The sequence below is a fragment of the Boeremia exigua genome (genome assembly GCF_020726555.1).
Source record: "Boeremia exigua strain MPI-SDFR-AT-0100 chromosome Unknown C7974scaffold_1, whole genome shotgun sequence".
Lineage (NCBI taxonomy): Eukaryota > Fungi > Ascomycota > Dothideomycetes > Pleosporales > Didymellaceae > Boeremia > Boeremia exigua.
In genome coordinates, this window is record NW_025763518.1 from 3,701,871 (window position 1) to 3,716,698 (window position 14,828).

The 14,828-nt window shown below is 57.5% G+C and overlaps 6 protein-coding genes across 6 annotated transcripts; 5 read left to right on the top strand and 1 right to left on the bottom strand.

Moving 5' to 3' along the window:
* The first annotated feature begins 44 nt into the window (after window positions 1-44).
* Window positions 45-6,454, top strand: C7974DRAFT_349983 (uncharacterized protein). Its single transcript, XM_046139450.1, has 2 exons — window positions 45-3,168; window positions 3,212-6,454. The coding sequence occupies exons 1-2, from the start codon at window positions 382-384 to the stop codon at window positions 6,140-6,142; spliced, it is 5,718 nt and encodes a 1,905-aa protein (XP_046003610.1). The 5' UTR covers window positions 45-381; the 3' UTR covers window positions 6,143-6,454.
* A 419-nt stretch (window positions 6,455-6,873) lies between these two features.
* C7974DRAFT_384411 (uncharacterized protein) lies at window positions 6,874-8,416 on the top strand. Its single transcript, XM_046140846.1, has 3 exons — window positions 6,874-7,553; window positions 7,602-7,949; window positions 8,009-8,416. The coding sequence occupies exons 1-2, from the start codon at window positions 7,070-7,072 to the stop codon at window positions 7,946-7,948; spliced, it is 831 nt and encodes a 276-aa protein (XP_046003611.1). The 5' UTR covers window positions 6,874-7,069; the 3' UTR covers window position 7,949; window positions 8,009-8,416.
* C7974DRAFT_384413 (uncharacterized protein) lies at window positions 8,405-9,681 on the top strand. Its single transcript, XM_046140847.1, has one exon. It carries the CDS (start codon window positions 8,435-8,437, stop codon window positions 9,593-9,595), a length of 1,161 nt encoding a protein of 386 aa, XP_046003612.1. The 5' UTR covers window positions 8,405-8,434; the 3' UTR covers window positions 9,596-9,681.
* A 181-nt stretch (window positions 9,682-9,862) lies between these two features.
* C7974DRAFT_384414 (uncharacterized protein) lies at window positions 9,863-10,683 on the top strand. The gene has a single exon (XM_046140848.1). It carries the CDS (start codon window positions 9,988-9,990, stop codon window positions 10,618-10,620), a length of 633 nt encoding a protein of 210 aa, XP_046003613.1. The 5' UTR covers window positions 9,863-9,987; the 3' UTR covers window positions 10,621-10,683.
* An 888-nt stretch (window positions 10,684-11,571) lies between these two features.
* C7974DRAFT_420282 (uncharacterized protein) lies at window positions 11,572-12,590 on the bottom strand (the record flags this gene model as incomplete). The annotated part of the gene is made up of 4 exons (XM_046144249.1): window positions 11,572-11,867; window positions 11,939-12,160; window positions 12,214-12,333; window positions 12,383-12,590. The coding sequence occupies 4 exons, from the start codon at window positions 12,588-12,590 to the stop codon at window positions 11,656-11,658; spliced, it is 762 nt and encodes a 253-aa protein (XP_046003614.1). The 3' UTR covers window positions 11,572-11,655.
* Window positions 12,591-13,353: 763 nt separating this feature from the next.
* C7974DRAFT_468384 (uncharacterized protein) lies at window positions 13,354-14,207 on the top strand. The gene is made up of 2 exons (XM_046146392.1): window positions 13,354-13,512; window positions 13,576-14,207. Exons 1-2 carry the CDS (start codon window positions 13,446-13,448, stop codon window positions 14,118-14,120), a joined length of 612 nt encoding a protein of 203 aa, XP_046003615.1. The 5' UTR covers window positions 13,354-13,445; the 3' UTR covers window positions 14,121-14,207.
* Window positions 14,208-14,828: the final 621 nt, after the last annotated feature.

Below are 14,828 nucleotides of genomic sequence, written 5' to 3' on the forward strand. Positions count from 1 at the left end.
ACCTACCCTCTCCATGATTGATACCTACCGAGATTGATGATCGATGCATGGATCGAAGCGAGCGTGGATGCAGATCCCGTGAGGTTGACTCTAGCGTGACGGCTCTTTTCGCCGCGCAATGCCTTGTTTGTTGTGCGTGGGCCGGGCGCCGCGATTGGACGCCAGCACGCACATGCATCAGCACCCGATCCTTGAATTGTGCCACCAGCCTCCGGTCTGACTGCAGACCGCGAGACACGCCCACGGCAGCGACTGACCCCCAGCGGGGAGCCCAGCAGCGAGCAGACCGCACACCCCGCGGCCCACCGAGACTCGACGCCGCCACGGCCTGCCCGCCCACGCCCACGGCACCACCGGCACTCGCAGCAGGGCTATGCGCCCATGCCCTCCTCGCCGCTGCCGACTGACGCGGAGCCGAGGAAACATGGGGCGCCCGGCAAGAAGAAGGCGGACACGATGAACGGCAACGACTTTGCAAAGGCCATCGGCATCAACAAGCCCGCCAACGTGCGCGACAAGATCAAGCGCTGGCAGCAGGACGGCGGCGATGCTGCTGTTGATGCCGCCACCGAGGGCGCCGCAGAGGGTGAGCCCGCAAAGCCGTCGACGCCCAAGGCCCTGGCTGAGAAACCGAACTGGAAGCCCGCCCACGCCCCCGCCAAGTCGGCCGACAAAGTCCCAGACAAGAGCCCCGCGAAGAGCGACAAGGGCGACAAGAAGACGCCCGTCCACAACGAGCTCGACGAGGACGTGCTGAGCGCCGTCGCCCCCAAGAAGCGCGTGGTCAGCGACTCGCACTGGCGCGCGAAGACGTCGCCGCCGAAGCCCGACGGCCGCCCGCCGCCCAAGACCATCCCCAACGCCTGGGTGCGCCCGTCGCGCATCGTGAAGAGGGACAGGCCGCCCGAGGAGCAGCCAAAGACGCCGACGACGCCGCAGACCCCGAAGACGCCGACCACACCGCAGACCCCCAAGATACCGCCGTCGCCCAAGATACCGCAGTCGCCGCAAAAGACCCCGCAGCCCCAGCTGCACACCCTCACCAACTACATCGGCAAGAGCACCGGCCAGAAGAAGCCCCGCCAGCGCCGCCCGTCGAAGCCCACCAGCTCCAAGAGCGACGGCAATGACGAGCGCCCGGTCAGCAGCGGGGGGAGCGCCGACCACGCCGGCGTCGAGGTCATATTGGAGCCCGAGTCGCCCAAGCAGCGCAGAGAAAAGACCGTGCACAGACCAGCCCGCAAGTCCGAGCCCGTCCCCGACCTGGCCGACCTCGCCAACCTCATCACGGTCGAGTATGAAGAGTCGAGCGTCGCCGCGAGCCCGAAGATTGCCTCGCCGCGGGCAGACGACCTGCGCGAGAGACGACGACGGCGGCGCCCGAAGAGCCAGCCGGGGACCGACGATGAGGGCTTGAGAGAGAGCGTCCGCCGCCACCGCAGGACGCGTACCAACACCATCGACATGGAGAAGGAGGAGGTCATGCGGGAGATGCGCGCGCAGCAGCCACGAGTGCTGTCGCCGCCGAACAACAAAGAGTTCGCCAACCGACTCGACGCCTGGCTCGACCGCACGCAGCAGATGCAGGACGCAGACCTAGGACGCCCCCCGCGCCGCAGACGGCGGTCGAAGGAGTCGGCGCAGGAGTCGGTGTCGACGATGGATTTGTCGTCGACCATGAGGACTGATTTCTCGTCGACGATGAGGACCGAGTCGTCGTTTGCCACGGCCTCTACTGAGAGTAGAGACGAGAAGGAAGCATTCGAGCCGGCGCCTGAAGTAAAAGAAGTGGTAGAACCGGCACGCGAACCAACACGCGAACCAACACCCGAGCCAACACCCGAGCCAGCAGAAGAGAGGCCGCGAAGCAGTGGCAGCAGCGGGGGAGGAAGCCGGCGCAGACGCAGGCGTCGCAGCCACGAGCAGCGGAGGGCGTCTCGCGAGCTGAAGATCGACACGAGCGTTGCGTCAGAAAACACATCTGCCATCTCCGACGACACCGCCACCCCCGTGCCTGAGCCCGAGAAGGCCGGGAAGGAAGAGCCAGAGACGCCGCTCTCCGCAACACCCACATTGAAGCGCCGCGGCGCACGACGAAGCCAGCACCTGCGCTCCAAGAGCCGCTCCATGTCCTCGCCGCTGCGTGAGAGCATGTCGACTGATGAGCTCGCCCAGGAAGATGACGTGAGATCCGACGACCCGAGAGTCGACCCCAGAGCTGTGTCTGTTGCCTCCTCTGCGCCCTCCTCCTCCGTCGACGCAGCCTCCGTCGACTTTGACCAGATCTCGCTCAAGCCGCGTCCGCTCTCCGTCCAGCGCCACCTCCCAACGAGAGGCAAACGCCTATCGACTATCGCGTCCGTCACTGAGCCGCCCAGCCAAGCCCCCGCCTCAGGCGTCGCCGGCTCAGAGTTCAGTGACTCCATCTTCAGCAACAGCACCATGACTGCGTCCGAGGTCGGCTCCCAGTACGAGACATCCACAATCGTCAGCCGCAGGAGCACCAGGAAGAACAGGCTCGCCAGCCACGCAGACTTGATATCAGTACTGTCCATGCCCAAGGCCGCGAAGAGCATCGTGTCCGCGCGCAGCATCCGCACCAACAGGAGCCGTCTGGCCACCGCCACGATCCCCGACATCATGAACGAATTCGCCACCGACGAGGCAAAATATATGCGCGAGCTGCGCACCATCGTCGACGGCGTCATCCCCGTCTTGTTGAGTTGCGTGCTGTCCAAGACCGACTCCGCCGTCGCCGTCGGCCTCTTCTCGCGCTCTGCCAAGGGCGACCCCAGCGAGGTCACGAAGCCTATCATGGACATGGGCGTTTGTCTTGAGAGAATGAAGAACCTGCACAAGCGCGTGCCCTTGGACGACGCCGAGAATCTCCTCTCCTGGGCGCAGAACGCACAACGCGTGTACGGCGACTACATCAGCGCCTGGCGGCTCGGATTTCAAGATGTAGTCATCAGCCTGGCCCCTGCCGATGACGATCCTTTCAAACCAGCGAGAGTTGTGACCGGTCCTGAAGACGGCGCGCCGTGGGACGAGGGCATGCCACGCAATGCCGAGGGGTATGTTGTGAATGGAGACGGCGAGCGTGTCGACGTGGCATACATGCTGAAGCGGCCGTTGGTACGACTAAAGTATCTGGCAAAGACATTGAGGGTGAGTCTTCTTCATTATAATCGATATCACGCTAACCGGCCAGGGCATCAACCATGTCAAGCCGTCCGAACGCGCAGACTCAATATCGGCGACCTTCCAAGACCTCGTCACAGCCGCGAGAAAGAGATCGAACGACGAGCAGGCCCGACTCGAAGACGAGGCCGCCGCGAATATCGACGCCACCCGCGCCCGTGATCCCAGAAGTCTCGCCCCACTAGCTGGCGTACGCCTCGATGCACACCGCTGCGTGAGAGCTCGAGACTACTTCGACATGTACCTGTACCACTCCAGCGGCCAAGAGCTGAGCTGCCGCGTCGAGCTTCTGCTCCGCGACAACGCGCCGGGCGCAGGACCGGGAGGAGACGTTCTGCTATGTGAAGTCGACTCCACCGGACGCTGGCTGCTGCTCCCGCCCGTCCAGCAAAGCCGCATCTCCGCCCGCAACGGCGACATGAAGGGCGAGATTATTGTGATGATCCGAGGCGCCCAGGCGGACGGACATGCATGGAGCGAGGTCATGTCCCTCACAGCCGACGACGAGCAGGCTGGGTTTGAGTGGGTGCAGATGCTCGGACTGACGCCCATTCCCCCGCCCATCTCCGAAATCAAGCGCGACCAGATGGTGCCTGGACAGATACCCAGACCTGCCAGCAGCCACGGCTCTTCGCTGCGATCCATGGAAACAACCTCAACCCGCGTCAAGAGCCGGACTCCCAGTCCGCACGAGATTGAGATTCCTCTCGGCGAACAGCACACCGAAGTCTCAAAGGTCTGGAACTACGACGCGCCTGATAGGCATTCGCGCACGGTGTCACCAATTACGCCACCCAGCGACTCCCTTCGCCGTGACACCGCCTCCCCGCCCGATCCAGAGACGCCACTAGGACTGCAGCGCACGAGGCGGAGTGAGGACCTGGACAGAACACCGCGAGGCAGCTTCGACGACGCGCGCTCCGACGGCACTGCATCCTCCGGACTGAAGCGCACAAAGGCAAAGCGCCTCTCACGCGCGGTGACAGCATCGCCTGTCTCAGCACAGCGGCCCTCGCGCCAAATCACCCTCGACGACCCTATTGAGTTTGTCAAAGCGCAGCCCAAGCTCGACAAGGAGCCGCGCCGCAAGTCGACGAAGCGCCGCGGGAAGAACTTCAGCGTGTGGATGCCGACTGAGGGCGGCGAGGAGGAGTCCGAGAGCGAGTCTGAGGGAGAGTCGATCTCGCCGCCGGGCTCCCCCCCGCGACCGTCAACACACCGCAGAGTCTCGTCGACGCCGTCGATGGAGCTGCCGGCCATTCCCCGACTGCGAAAGTCGAGCCAGCCCTCGACGCCCCTGCGAGAGGCTGCCGCAGAGCCGGTGACGTCGCCAGAAGACGTGCCGCCCCCTCCACCACCCCACCGATCACCGAGTCCAGCCACCCCCGTCACGCTGAAGGGGTCCAAGACGCCCACGCTCACGCCGGCACTGCCAGGGTGGAAGACAAAGCGACGGTCGTCCTCGCCCCTCAAGCACGAGTACGAGCCGTCGACGTGTACCGAGTCGGACAGCGAGAGCGAGGAGGATGTCGTGTCGGAGGACATCAGCGACTCCGCCAGCCTGACCTCGGATTCTTCCGACGACGAACTCGACGACGACGTCCCGACGCCGCTGATGCCGCTCAACTACACCGGACCAGTGCGCACCCGCAGCTACGCCACGCGTCCGTCGTCAGCCGGAAAGGATTCCGACTTCCAAAAGGTCTCCCCGCCGGCCTCCATCTACGACCTGCCCGAAGAGGTCACCCCGTCGCAGTCCGCGTCGAACCAGCCGTACCGCGCCGTCCCAGCCTCCGCCAAGGCCGCCAAAGCAATCGCGTCCATCTTCTGCTGGTCGGACGCCGGCCGGTGGGACAGCCTGCACCCGGACGAGTGCAGCATCGTGGTCACGCCTGGAAAGATTGAGGTGTTTGAACTCACGGCGGCGCACTCGCAGCCGCTGGTGTCTGATGGCGATGAAATTATACAACCCGGCGGACGTGCTCCCCTTATTGCGGTCGAGCTTACCCCCCTGGTCCCCCTGCGCAAGTCGACCGCCATCGACATCTCCATCCGCTCGCCGCCGACCCCCGACTCGCGTATCACCACTGGTGACAACATCATGCTGCGCAGCCGCAATGCCAGTGAGTGCGCACAGCTGTACGCCCTGATCAACCAATCCCGCATCAACAACCCGACCTACATCGCCCTGCAGAACGCACGCGGACCGTACGGGCAGTCCAGCTGGGCAGAGGCTATGGACCGCCGCAACGAGGCACGCACGAACACCTCGACCGGAACCGGGCTGTTTGGAGGCTCCCTCGGCCGGCGCAGCAGCTACCGCAAATCCAGCACGCGCGCGGCCTCCATCTCCGCCGCGACCTCCTCCTCGGTCGGCACCATGGGCACCGCGATGCGCACGGCCCTCTCCCGCTTCTCCTTCGGCCGCGGCGGCATGTTCAGCGTCCGCGACTCGACCCTCGGCTCGCGCTCGCTCTCGTCGCTCGACAGCGCCGACAGCGCCAACCCGCCCACCGCGCCCCCCGCCGGCATCACAAACACAAAGTGCCGCCTCTACGAACGCGAGTCCCTCAAGAAATGGCGCGACCTCGGCTCCGCCCGCCTCACCATCCTGCTCCCAACGCCCACCTCCACGCCCGCCCTCCAGCGCTCCCCCGGCCAGCCCCACGCCTCCCCCGAGCGCCGCATTTTAGTTACTGCCAAGGGCGACGCGCACGTGCTGCTCGACGTGACACTATCCGAGACGTGTTTTGAAAGGGTTGCGCGCAGCGGCATCGCGGTCAGCGTGTGGGAGGACACGGTCGACGAGCACGGCGAGGTCGGGCGCGTCGCGAGCACGGGCGGTGTGAATGGCGCCCGGGCGAGGGTGTTCATGGTTCAGATGAAGAGTGAGCGCGAGGCGGCGTGGTGTTTTTCGCTGCTGGGGAGGATGAGGTATTAGGCTGTGTGTGAATCGATGAGAAAGAGAGATGGAGAGCAGGGGAGTATGTTGTTTTTCGGGCTTGTGATTTTTAGCGGGCGAGGCGTTGGGGTTGTGGGATTTTGGGTGTGTGGGGGTGTGGGTTTGAGGGTGGAGGTGCTGTGTGTGTGCGTATGTGTGTGTGTGTGTGTGTGGAAGAGAGGGAGAGAGAACGATTGAGGACCGGAAGGCAGAAGTAATACGGATGGATACCAGCAACATGGCGTGCAGAGCAGATAGAGCAGATGTATCAACGAACATATCATAGCCTTTTGTTGAAAGGAATGCGTTGCGCGCCTTCCTCTGCCCTTCGTGACTTGTTCACCTCGATTGTCTCGCTTGGAGAGCAGTCGCTACAGCGATGACTATGATTACTGTCTATCCAACATGTCCTTGCGATGGACTTTTCTTCACAATGCGAGACAAGTAACTGTCCAAGAGATCACCGCGATTGCCTTCAATGCTAGCACCAAGCTGATCAGAGTCCTAAGGATAGTAGATGTTAACGTTGTTCGATTGCGTGTGGTCGTCTATTAGCCTACGAGCTCTTGCATTTCGTGTAAAATAGGTCCGACTGCCTTCTACAAAACAATCGTCTAGGGAAATTAAGTGGTATGACTATGGCGCAGATCAGGCAAGCACCCTACGTCACAGGGCTGTTCGGTTTCAACGTGCTCCGCAGCGCGCCTTACATTGAGTGTTTAGCCACAACACTTCATTCGTAGGTATCGGCCCGGGCATTCAATGCACCTATGCATAGCCACGATGAACAGGAATAACCATAAGGCACCTCGTCGATCCTCCAAACAACGTCGCGTGCTGGATGCCTAATTCGTTTTGAATCCTATTAATTCCCGGCCAGCCCAACGGCCTGGCAGTCCCTTCCATCAGACATCACATCACACCACAATGCTGCAGCACGCCTTCCTCGCCCTCGCGGCCCTCGCGACTTCCACCCTCGCTCAGACCAACAACAACAACAGCAGCAGCAATTCAAACACCACCTGCGGCACCACCCGTTACGACATCGCAGCACCTGTAAACTCCTCCGCCCAGGTCATCGTCCGCAACGCATCGACGCCATGGTACCTCACCTCCACGCTCAACGACACGCGCTCCGCAACCACCGCAGACCATAGTATCACTGGCTTTCTCAGCGTGCCTCCCGACACGAGTGCCTACGCATGCGTGTTCCTCATGACTGCGCTGCTGCCGGCGCTGACAGGTAACAACGGCGACTGCGCAGGCGCACTGAGCGCCTCATGCGTGGATTTCATACGCAGTAGTGTGGTCGTCAGAGCGGGCGACATGGCGGCGAAGCGGTGTCCGAGTCCGCCCGGGCTAGACGCATTGAAGGAAGCGTGTGGCGACCCTCTAGGGAAAGGGCTTTCGAGTATGTTTCCCCTTGTCTTACTGGTGCTATGGCGGCTAACACCTCCAGCTGCGTATTCCGGCATCGACGTGTCGAATACGACGTGTGCCCGCGATCGCGTCCCCGGGCCAGATCAGCCGCCGCAGGGGTACAGTAGTTTTGGTCTCTTTGGGATCAGTGGGTTTGCGGCTGATGAGAGTGATCGTAGTGATCCAACTAAGTTCACATGGTATGGTAAGTATAAGAGTCAGGCTATGCCATGGATTGTGGCGGGATTGGAGGGGAGCGAGAGTTGGACCAGTGTGGTGTGTGTGGTGCCGGGGAAGGTGGAGGCGAAGAGTGCGGCAACAAGGGTCGGAGGGGCGTGGGTCGGGGTTGGAGTCGCTGTGATGGTTGCGGTTTGGGGGTTGCTTTGAGGTATGTCGTTGGGTGAGACGTGGATACATATCTCAAGACTGTCAGCTGACACAGTGCAGAACGTATCGCGTTGACGCACTCCGGCAATTTCAGCTTCGAGCATGCATACGCCTGAGATCTCGCAGATACCTGAATTCACAATCTCGACACAGTATCGCATCGGTAACTTGAATCACTCCCGCCTGCGGCTTGTCTGAAAGTTTACACTTCCTGTACAGCTTGGATAGCACAGAATCAACTGCATTCAGCGTCGAGCAGCAAAGGAGACAGCTTCACATCCGCAATGGTCAACTTATCGAGGTCTTTATACTTGAATACAAACCGCTATCCAAGGTACCGGGCGTGTGGGAGTGTGTTTGCACTTGTTTATGGCGCTGAGTTGGGTGAGTGAAGGTAGCTTAGGTCCTCACCCCACACAAAGTCATTATCACTTCTCGCACCAAATCTTCCTCCAAATTTCTTTTCCCAACATCACTGCCCTCACCATGGCTACTGCAGCTGCCAGCTCTGCTGAACTCGCAGCCGATCCGAAGTTTTGGAGTGCCAAGCAGCTCGCCACAAAACGCGCACAGAAGCTGAAGTTGAGCGCGGCAGACTACAGCCAGGTGATGCAAACGCACGAGACTGAGTATGAGAGCGATTTCCACGAGAACATCGACGACGAGGACGCGTTCGTTGCCGCATTCGATCGAGCAACCAAGCAACTGCAGCTTATCGCGCCGCCCTCTGCTCTCCACGCTGCCCCGCTCCTCACCGACTTTGCTCTCGACGACTTGGCAAAGGTGAAGCTGGCGTGGGAGGATCTTCACCATACTCATGGACGCAGAGGATTAGCCAAAGCACTTGTCAAGGGTGATATCGATGCCCGCCTCGGAGCCGAGAACGGGATGAGTCCAGACGAGACGTGGGCCTTTCAGGCTATGTTCGGCGTACTTTTGTCGATGGACGATACCCTGATCAAATCAATCATGTGCGGCAACCTATCCACAGACAAGCGCCTTGATCGGCGCCTTGCACAGGAACTGGCAAAAATTCGCGAGCAGTCGAAGCGCCAGCCTTGCATCTATCACCAGTCTCTAGTCGACAAAAACGGCATGTCGCCGTCGCCAAACGAGCTTCTGCAGATGCTCGTCTACATGGAGAAGTACATGAAAGCGTGCTCACAGGTTGACGATCCCGCCGAGACTAGAGATATCGATGTGTTGCCGTTCGACCGCGAGACTATGTGCGAGCTGGACGCGTGGAAGAGCTCTGTGGGCACCGAATTCGATGCGTCTTGGGCGAACAAAGTCGATTTCGCCAAATACATGTGGCGTGTCGTCGAAGTGCCTGTCTCGACAGATGCTGTGCCCATAGTCTCCGACGCAGTCAAGAGCAAGGGAAAAATTGAGACCGAGATACCGTCATCAATTTCAGGCTTCGATGCCTCCGATACCGATTCAAGCGCGACTAGACAGAAGGCGAAGACGGAGAACGAACCGGCCAAGGTGGAGTGGAGATACTCCGAGGCGCACGTCATCGAAACAAAGGCCTTCGTCACAGCCTTGCGCGACCGCCTGTCTAAGGTTGACGACGGAGATATGGACAAGCCACTTCAATTCCACTTGTCGAAGTTGGGTATGCCAAAGAGCCCATCAAGCGCCTGAGCGCCCACAAGCGTCACATAAGCTCTAACTACATTCTGAACCTGTTGGATACCCTCTTCAGTCATTTTGGCCCAAAGATTGGACACGGCAAGACCCAGAAGCCAAAGTACGGCGTCGAGCAGGAGGTCGTTGCCTTGATCTGGAAAGTAGACCAGGCAGAGGTGGCAGAGATCGGCCTCACTAAGCTGACTGAGGGCCACATTCACAATGGCGGCGGCTTCAGTCACTTTTCAAATGGTCGCACCAACAACTCAGCCCACAAACAACTCCCAAACGTGTGGTTGGCGGCACAAGACTGGATTATCAAGCAGTCTTGTTACCGCGCGAACTTTGACGCACTCGTCTCCGAGGTTCAAGTCAAGATCGCACGAGCCAAGCGCGAGAACGACGAAATGGCTCGACACGATTTGCACTATGAGCGTGCAGAGATCGTGCTGAATCTATCGGAGTTTGTACAACCCTCGATTGACAACCAGCCCAGCGGCAGTGAAGGCCCCGCCAAGGAGATTCAGGACCTGATTGACCGTCTCGAAGACAACTTTGCTGCGCTCGCCCCGGAAGAGGGTGAAATACAGGGTTTGGTGGATCAGGCGTCGCAGCTGAAGGACCTTGCAGGTCAGCTTCACGGTCTGTTCGATATAACATCCAACTTGGTTTCTATCGCCAGTATCATCCAGGAACGACAAGCCGACGCCGAGATGGAGGCGGAGGGCCTGGACGCGGCTATCAACGACATGGGCAAGGACACTCCCGAGGTGGCTGCCGAAGAAGAGGACAGCGACGCGGAGTTTGAACGCACGTTCACAGAGTTGCAGGCGAAGCAAGCGAGGCTGAAGGAGGCCATCGATAATTTCCCCACCGTCGACGTCACCAAGGCTCTGACTACAAGCCCTAAGCCTTATGTGTACTCAGACGTGCTATCAGACGAGGTTAGGCAGGCGCTGGAGAGGATGTCGCAGCGCGTGAAAGGCTTCCCGGTCACCGATCAGAAAGCTTTTGAACAGCATAAGCGGGATGCGAGATGACTTGCTTAGCAAGGAAAGAGGAAATTGGTAGTGAAGACGCATCGATCGCAATATCATGAGGACGTGTACTTGCAGGACACTAGACTTCCACGATGGATAATCTGCATCTGGTTCGCGTTGCGTACACGTCTAATGAAACAGCTGGTGGCCTAGCGAATATACATCTTGCTCAGCACACATTCTCTTCTATGGCGCTAACCAGCGGTATCAGACCTGGTCCTTCTCCTTACATCTTCCTCTCGCTTCTCGTACGCTACTCAGCTCCAATTAAGCATGGTCAACGGATGCAGCTCCCAAAACTCCCCACAACTCTGCATTACAATAAATCCGCTGCGCACTCTACATTGCCTTTGCATAGAATGCAATCAGAATTGTTGAAGCATAACGAACCAAGCAAAGAGCACAGAGAGAAGTATGCCGGGGCATGTAGCGAGCTGGTTGCCCTTTTGGGCAAGTACAGTAATGGTGGCCGCCTTAATAAGAGGATGACTGCGGCGCTTGGTGCAACCGGTCAGTGCGTACATCCTTGCACATCGCCCCGACAAGGTTTAGAAGCCTTGCCAAGCGATCCATTGCGGGAAGACGAATGCTTAGTACGAGATCCAGCATGCGGGTGGTTTTAACCGGTGCTCGAACATGCGAAGTGGGGCTGCGATGTTGTCGTTGCAGTGCGTCTTAGGCGATCAGGTATTATCCTGATCGTACGCGCATGCATGTAAGTGTCAATAGAGGTTAGTTAGAGGCAGAGGGCTAGTAGTACACTGTCTTCTTTAAGTGGCTGTTGTAGTCTAGTCTACTGTAACGCTATAGATAAGGGGGAAGGGACGGCCCAGCCCGTCCCCTTGCCTGCATGTAGACTAAGCCTTTCCTGCATATAGACTAAGCCTTTCCTACATGTAGACTAAGCCTTCTCTACATCTAGGCATACAGACTTTCTAGCTATTTAGAGATCTCAGGTACTTGGCACGTAACTGCCAGCGTGTAAAGTACCAAAGGAAGAGGGTCCGCACATATTTACAAGCACCAATAATGGAACTAATCATCTAACAGCCCCTTTACCTTGTCACCCAGAAGGCCTAACGTCCTGCCTCTCGCCCAGTCGCTCAATGCGTCAAAATTGCGGCAGGTATGTTCGATTTTGAAGTCTCCACCAGATTTAGGGACAGCCGTGGCGTTGTAGTGAATCGTGATTGGCGTGACATCGCTGTGGCAGATGAGCGATTGTCTGATCGATTCGATGCAATGCTCTACAAATGATTTAGCAGCTTATCCAGAACACGCCTCGAACACCCAACAATTCAAAAAGATAATGACATACCCCAATGGCCGTACTGTCGACCGGCGTAGTCGATTTTCCCTTCTGGTGTGTACTGCCACAGATGCGGCCAGCGCTCGGGATAGAACGCTTGTCGAAGTTGGTTGAGGCAGTGTAGTTGATGGAAGACTTCGAGCTCGATAAGATACTCATCGGTATTGGGGATTTGGAAAGTAGGTTGGACAAGATTCTTGGACTCCTCTTCCGAAATGCGAATCATCCCAACTGCAGACAGCTGTGAGCAAACAGGAGTGAAGGATAGTCAAAGTGTGTCTTACAGCTAAACAGGTCTTGCCACATCTGATCTTTAGTGTCGTCTGGGTAGCCAGCGTACTCGCCATTGTCCTCAAACGCGTGGAATTCGTACGGCACGTAATCGACAACATCCCGGACAGGAGCTTAACTACTATTAGCTTCATCTTTGAGCGATACATGGACTGGACTTACTCCATTTGTCACCAAGAGAAGGATCTCTCAGCGGGGTGGACTTGAGGTTGGTAGCACCAATGTATCCCAGAAGGACTACGATGAAGAAATACAGGCAGCTAAGGTGGATTAGAGATCCTCTGCGTTGCATCCAAGATCTGGGAGCAACATGTCGTTCCTTCTCCCACATCAGGTTCTCTGTCTCGCAATCAGTGGTGTCATCTGACATTCTGGTATATAGAGTTTGAGAGCTCATGTTGAATGCGGAGAGGAAAGGTGTGTTGACACAGAAAGGTCGGGGAGTGAACGAGAGGGAAGTTTGAGTCACTTAGGCATCCCAAACGTTTATTGCAGTCAGTGCTGCGCTATGACACGGGAACATCTGAGTGATGGTTGAAATGTAACAACGGTGGTATGTCGGGCTGATCTAACCTATCATTGTCTTACATGAAGTTACGGGCCCAAACAATTGTCCATATCTGCATGTTCAGGCGAGCCAGCAAACAGGGATCTAAGCGCTCGCTTTCTGTATAGGATGAAGCGTCATTTATACGCATTGCATGCTTAGCATCTTTAGGTATTGGAGGTTTCTACTGAGAATAAGCACGTGATGCTCACAGTAAGCGCTTACCTAACACAGAAGGTGAGGGCGAAGACCCCAGTCCACTGACCCGCGTACCACTTTGATGCAGTCGTGTTTGAGAGGAAGCCGTTCTCGCTAGTGACTTTTATGGTATAAGGGACGAGAAACGTATCACTCAAACACGGAGACACTCATGCAGATAAGCCCATGGTGACACAAAAGCTTGATCTTGCTTGAGGAGCTGCCAAGTTGGGCACCAAGCCGGCAGTAACTAGATCCTTTGGAACATCCTCTGAATGATTGGGATGCAACGAAGCTCCGTGGGCAATGATACGACCAATCGATTCCAAGCTGCATGGATCAAAGACTGGATCTCTACTATAAAAGAGCACTCATCGCCTCTCCATAACGAACATCCAACACAGACAGCTTCTACGCATCTCATACAACCAGTCTCTACAACAGTCTTCTTCCAGACCTCTCCCCACCACCGATACAACTATGCGTTCTCAATCCATCCTCACGGCAATCTTGCCCCTTGCGGTAGTCGTTTCGGCCCTGCCAAATGGTGAGACCTCCAAGGGCATCTTGACCCTTCACAATAGACCGTTGATACTGATAGATGTGACAGGCCTACCCAAGCCCGTCATTGGAATCGAAACACGTGGCACTGAGGGAACCGATGCTGACGCGTGGAACTCGTACAAGCGCGGCACCGAGGGTACTGACGCTGATGCCTGGAACTCTTATAAACGAGGCACTGAGAAGACCGAGGGTACTGATGCTGACGCTTGGAACTCTTATAAACGAGGTACTCAGGGAACTGATGCTGATGCCTGGAACTCATACAAGCGTGGCACTGAGAAGACTGAAGGTACTGACGCTGACGCCTGGAACTCCTACAAGCGCGGTACTGAGAAGACTGAGGGCACCGATGCTGACGCATGGAATTCCTACAAGCGTGGCACTGAGAAGACTGAAGGCACTGATGCTGATGCCTGGAACTCCTACAAGCGTGGCACTGACAAGACTGAGGGTACTGACGCTGACGCCTGGAACTCGTACAAGCGTGGTACTGAGAAGACTGAGGGAACTGATGCTGATGCTTGGAACTCCTACAAGCGTGGAACCGAGAAGACTCAGGGCACTAATGCAGACGCCTGGAACTCTTACTAGAGTTTCGATTTACTTAAGAGGACGCAGCAGGAACCAGGTGCTATAGAGCAGATGGTTTGGCGAGATTAGGCAAGATAAAGAACAGAGAAAGTATTCGATATAGCTTGCGCTCTCAGCTCTTAAATAAAACGTGAATTTCTCCCTATATTCGCCGTAGCGATCTTCACTCTTGCAAGTGAACCAACCCAATCCAACGCCTCCCAACTCCTGCACGAAAGCCATCTTGCTTCGCATCTGCTACGCGCCTCTATCCCATAGCCCCGTTATGCACCAAAAACCGAAATGACTGATGGCGTGCAAAAGCTCCTTCCTGCCGAGCCTGCAGAGCTCGTACGATTGCGACATCACACTCACGGCACATCCACGAGAAAGCGGAAGCCACGCCCCAAGAATTCGCGCAGCTGCCCCATCCCCTCCGCCGAGCTAAGGAGCACAAATCGAAGCTCTCCACTACCCCGCTCCTGTTCTTCACCCTCTTCTGGATATTACAGATACGAACATCTTACCATCTTTGCGCTCTGCGTAGATGTCCAGCGGCGGTGTGATGACGGTTGCGCTCGGACTCTGGCTAAACTTTTCTTGTTCCCTCGTTTTGAGCCTGGTTGGGGTGGGTTGGTTGTTCACTTATTTTTCTTCTCTTCGTCGTCCTCTGCCTCCTCCTCGTCGCGGCCGGATGCGGGATGACCGATTGTTTCTGGGGTCTGACGT

Bases quoted from the DNA above. Each gene is read 5' to 3' on its own strand.
- C7974DRAFT_349983 (XM_046139450.1), top strand. From the start codon at position 382: ATGCCCTCCTCGCCGCTGCCGACTGACGCGGAGCCGAGGAAACATGGG. The intron at 3,169-3,211 runs GTGAGTCTTCTT...CTAACCGGCCAG, and splicing joins ATCTGGCAAAGACATTGAGG to GGCATCAACCATGTCAAGCC.
- C7974DRAFT_384411 (XM_046140846.1), top strand. From the start codon at position 7,070: ATGCTGCAGCACGCCTTCCTCGCCCTCGCGGCCCTCGCGACTTCCACC. The intron at 7,554-7,601 runs GTATGTTTCCCC...TAACACCTCCAG, and splicing joins TCTAGGGAAAGGGCTTTCGA to CTGCGTATTCCGGCATCGAC.
- C7974DRAFT_384413 (XM_046140847.1), top strand. From the start codon at position 8,435: ATGGCTACTGCAGCTGCCAGCTCTGCTGAACTCGCAGCCGATCCGAAG.
- C7974DRAFT_384414 (XM_046140848.1), top strand. From the start codon at position 9,988: ATGGCTCGACACGATTTGCACTATGAGCGTGCAGAGATCGTGCTGAAT.
- C7974DRAFT_468384 (XM_046146392.1), top strand. From the start codon at position 13,446: ATGCGTTCTCAATCCATCCTCACGGCAATCTTGCCCCTTGCGGTAGTC. The intron at 13,513-13,575 runs GTGAGACCTCCA...TAGATGTGACAG, and splicing joins CGTTTCGGCCCTGCCAAATG to GCCTACCCAAGCCCGTCATT.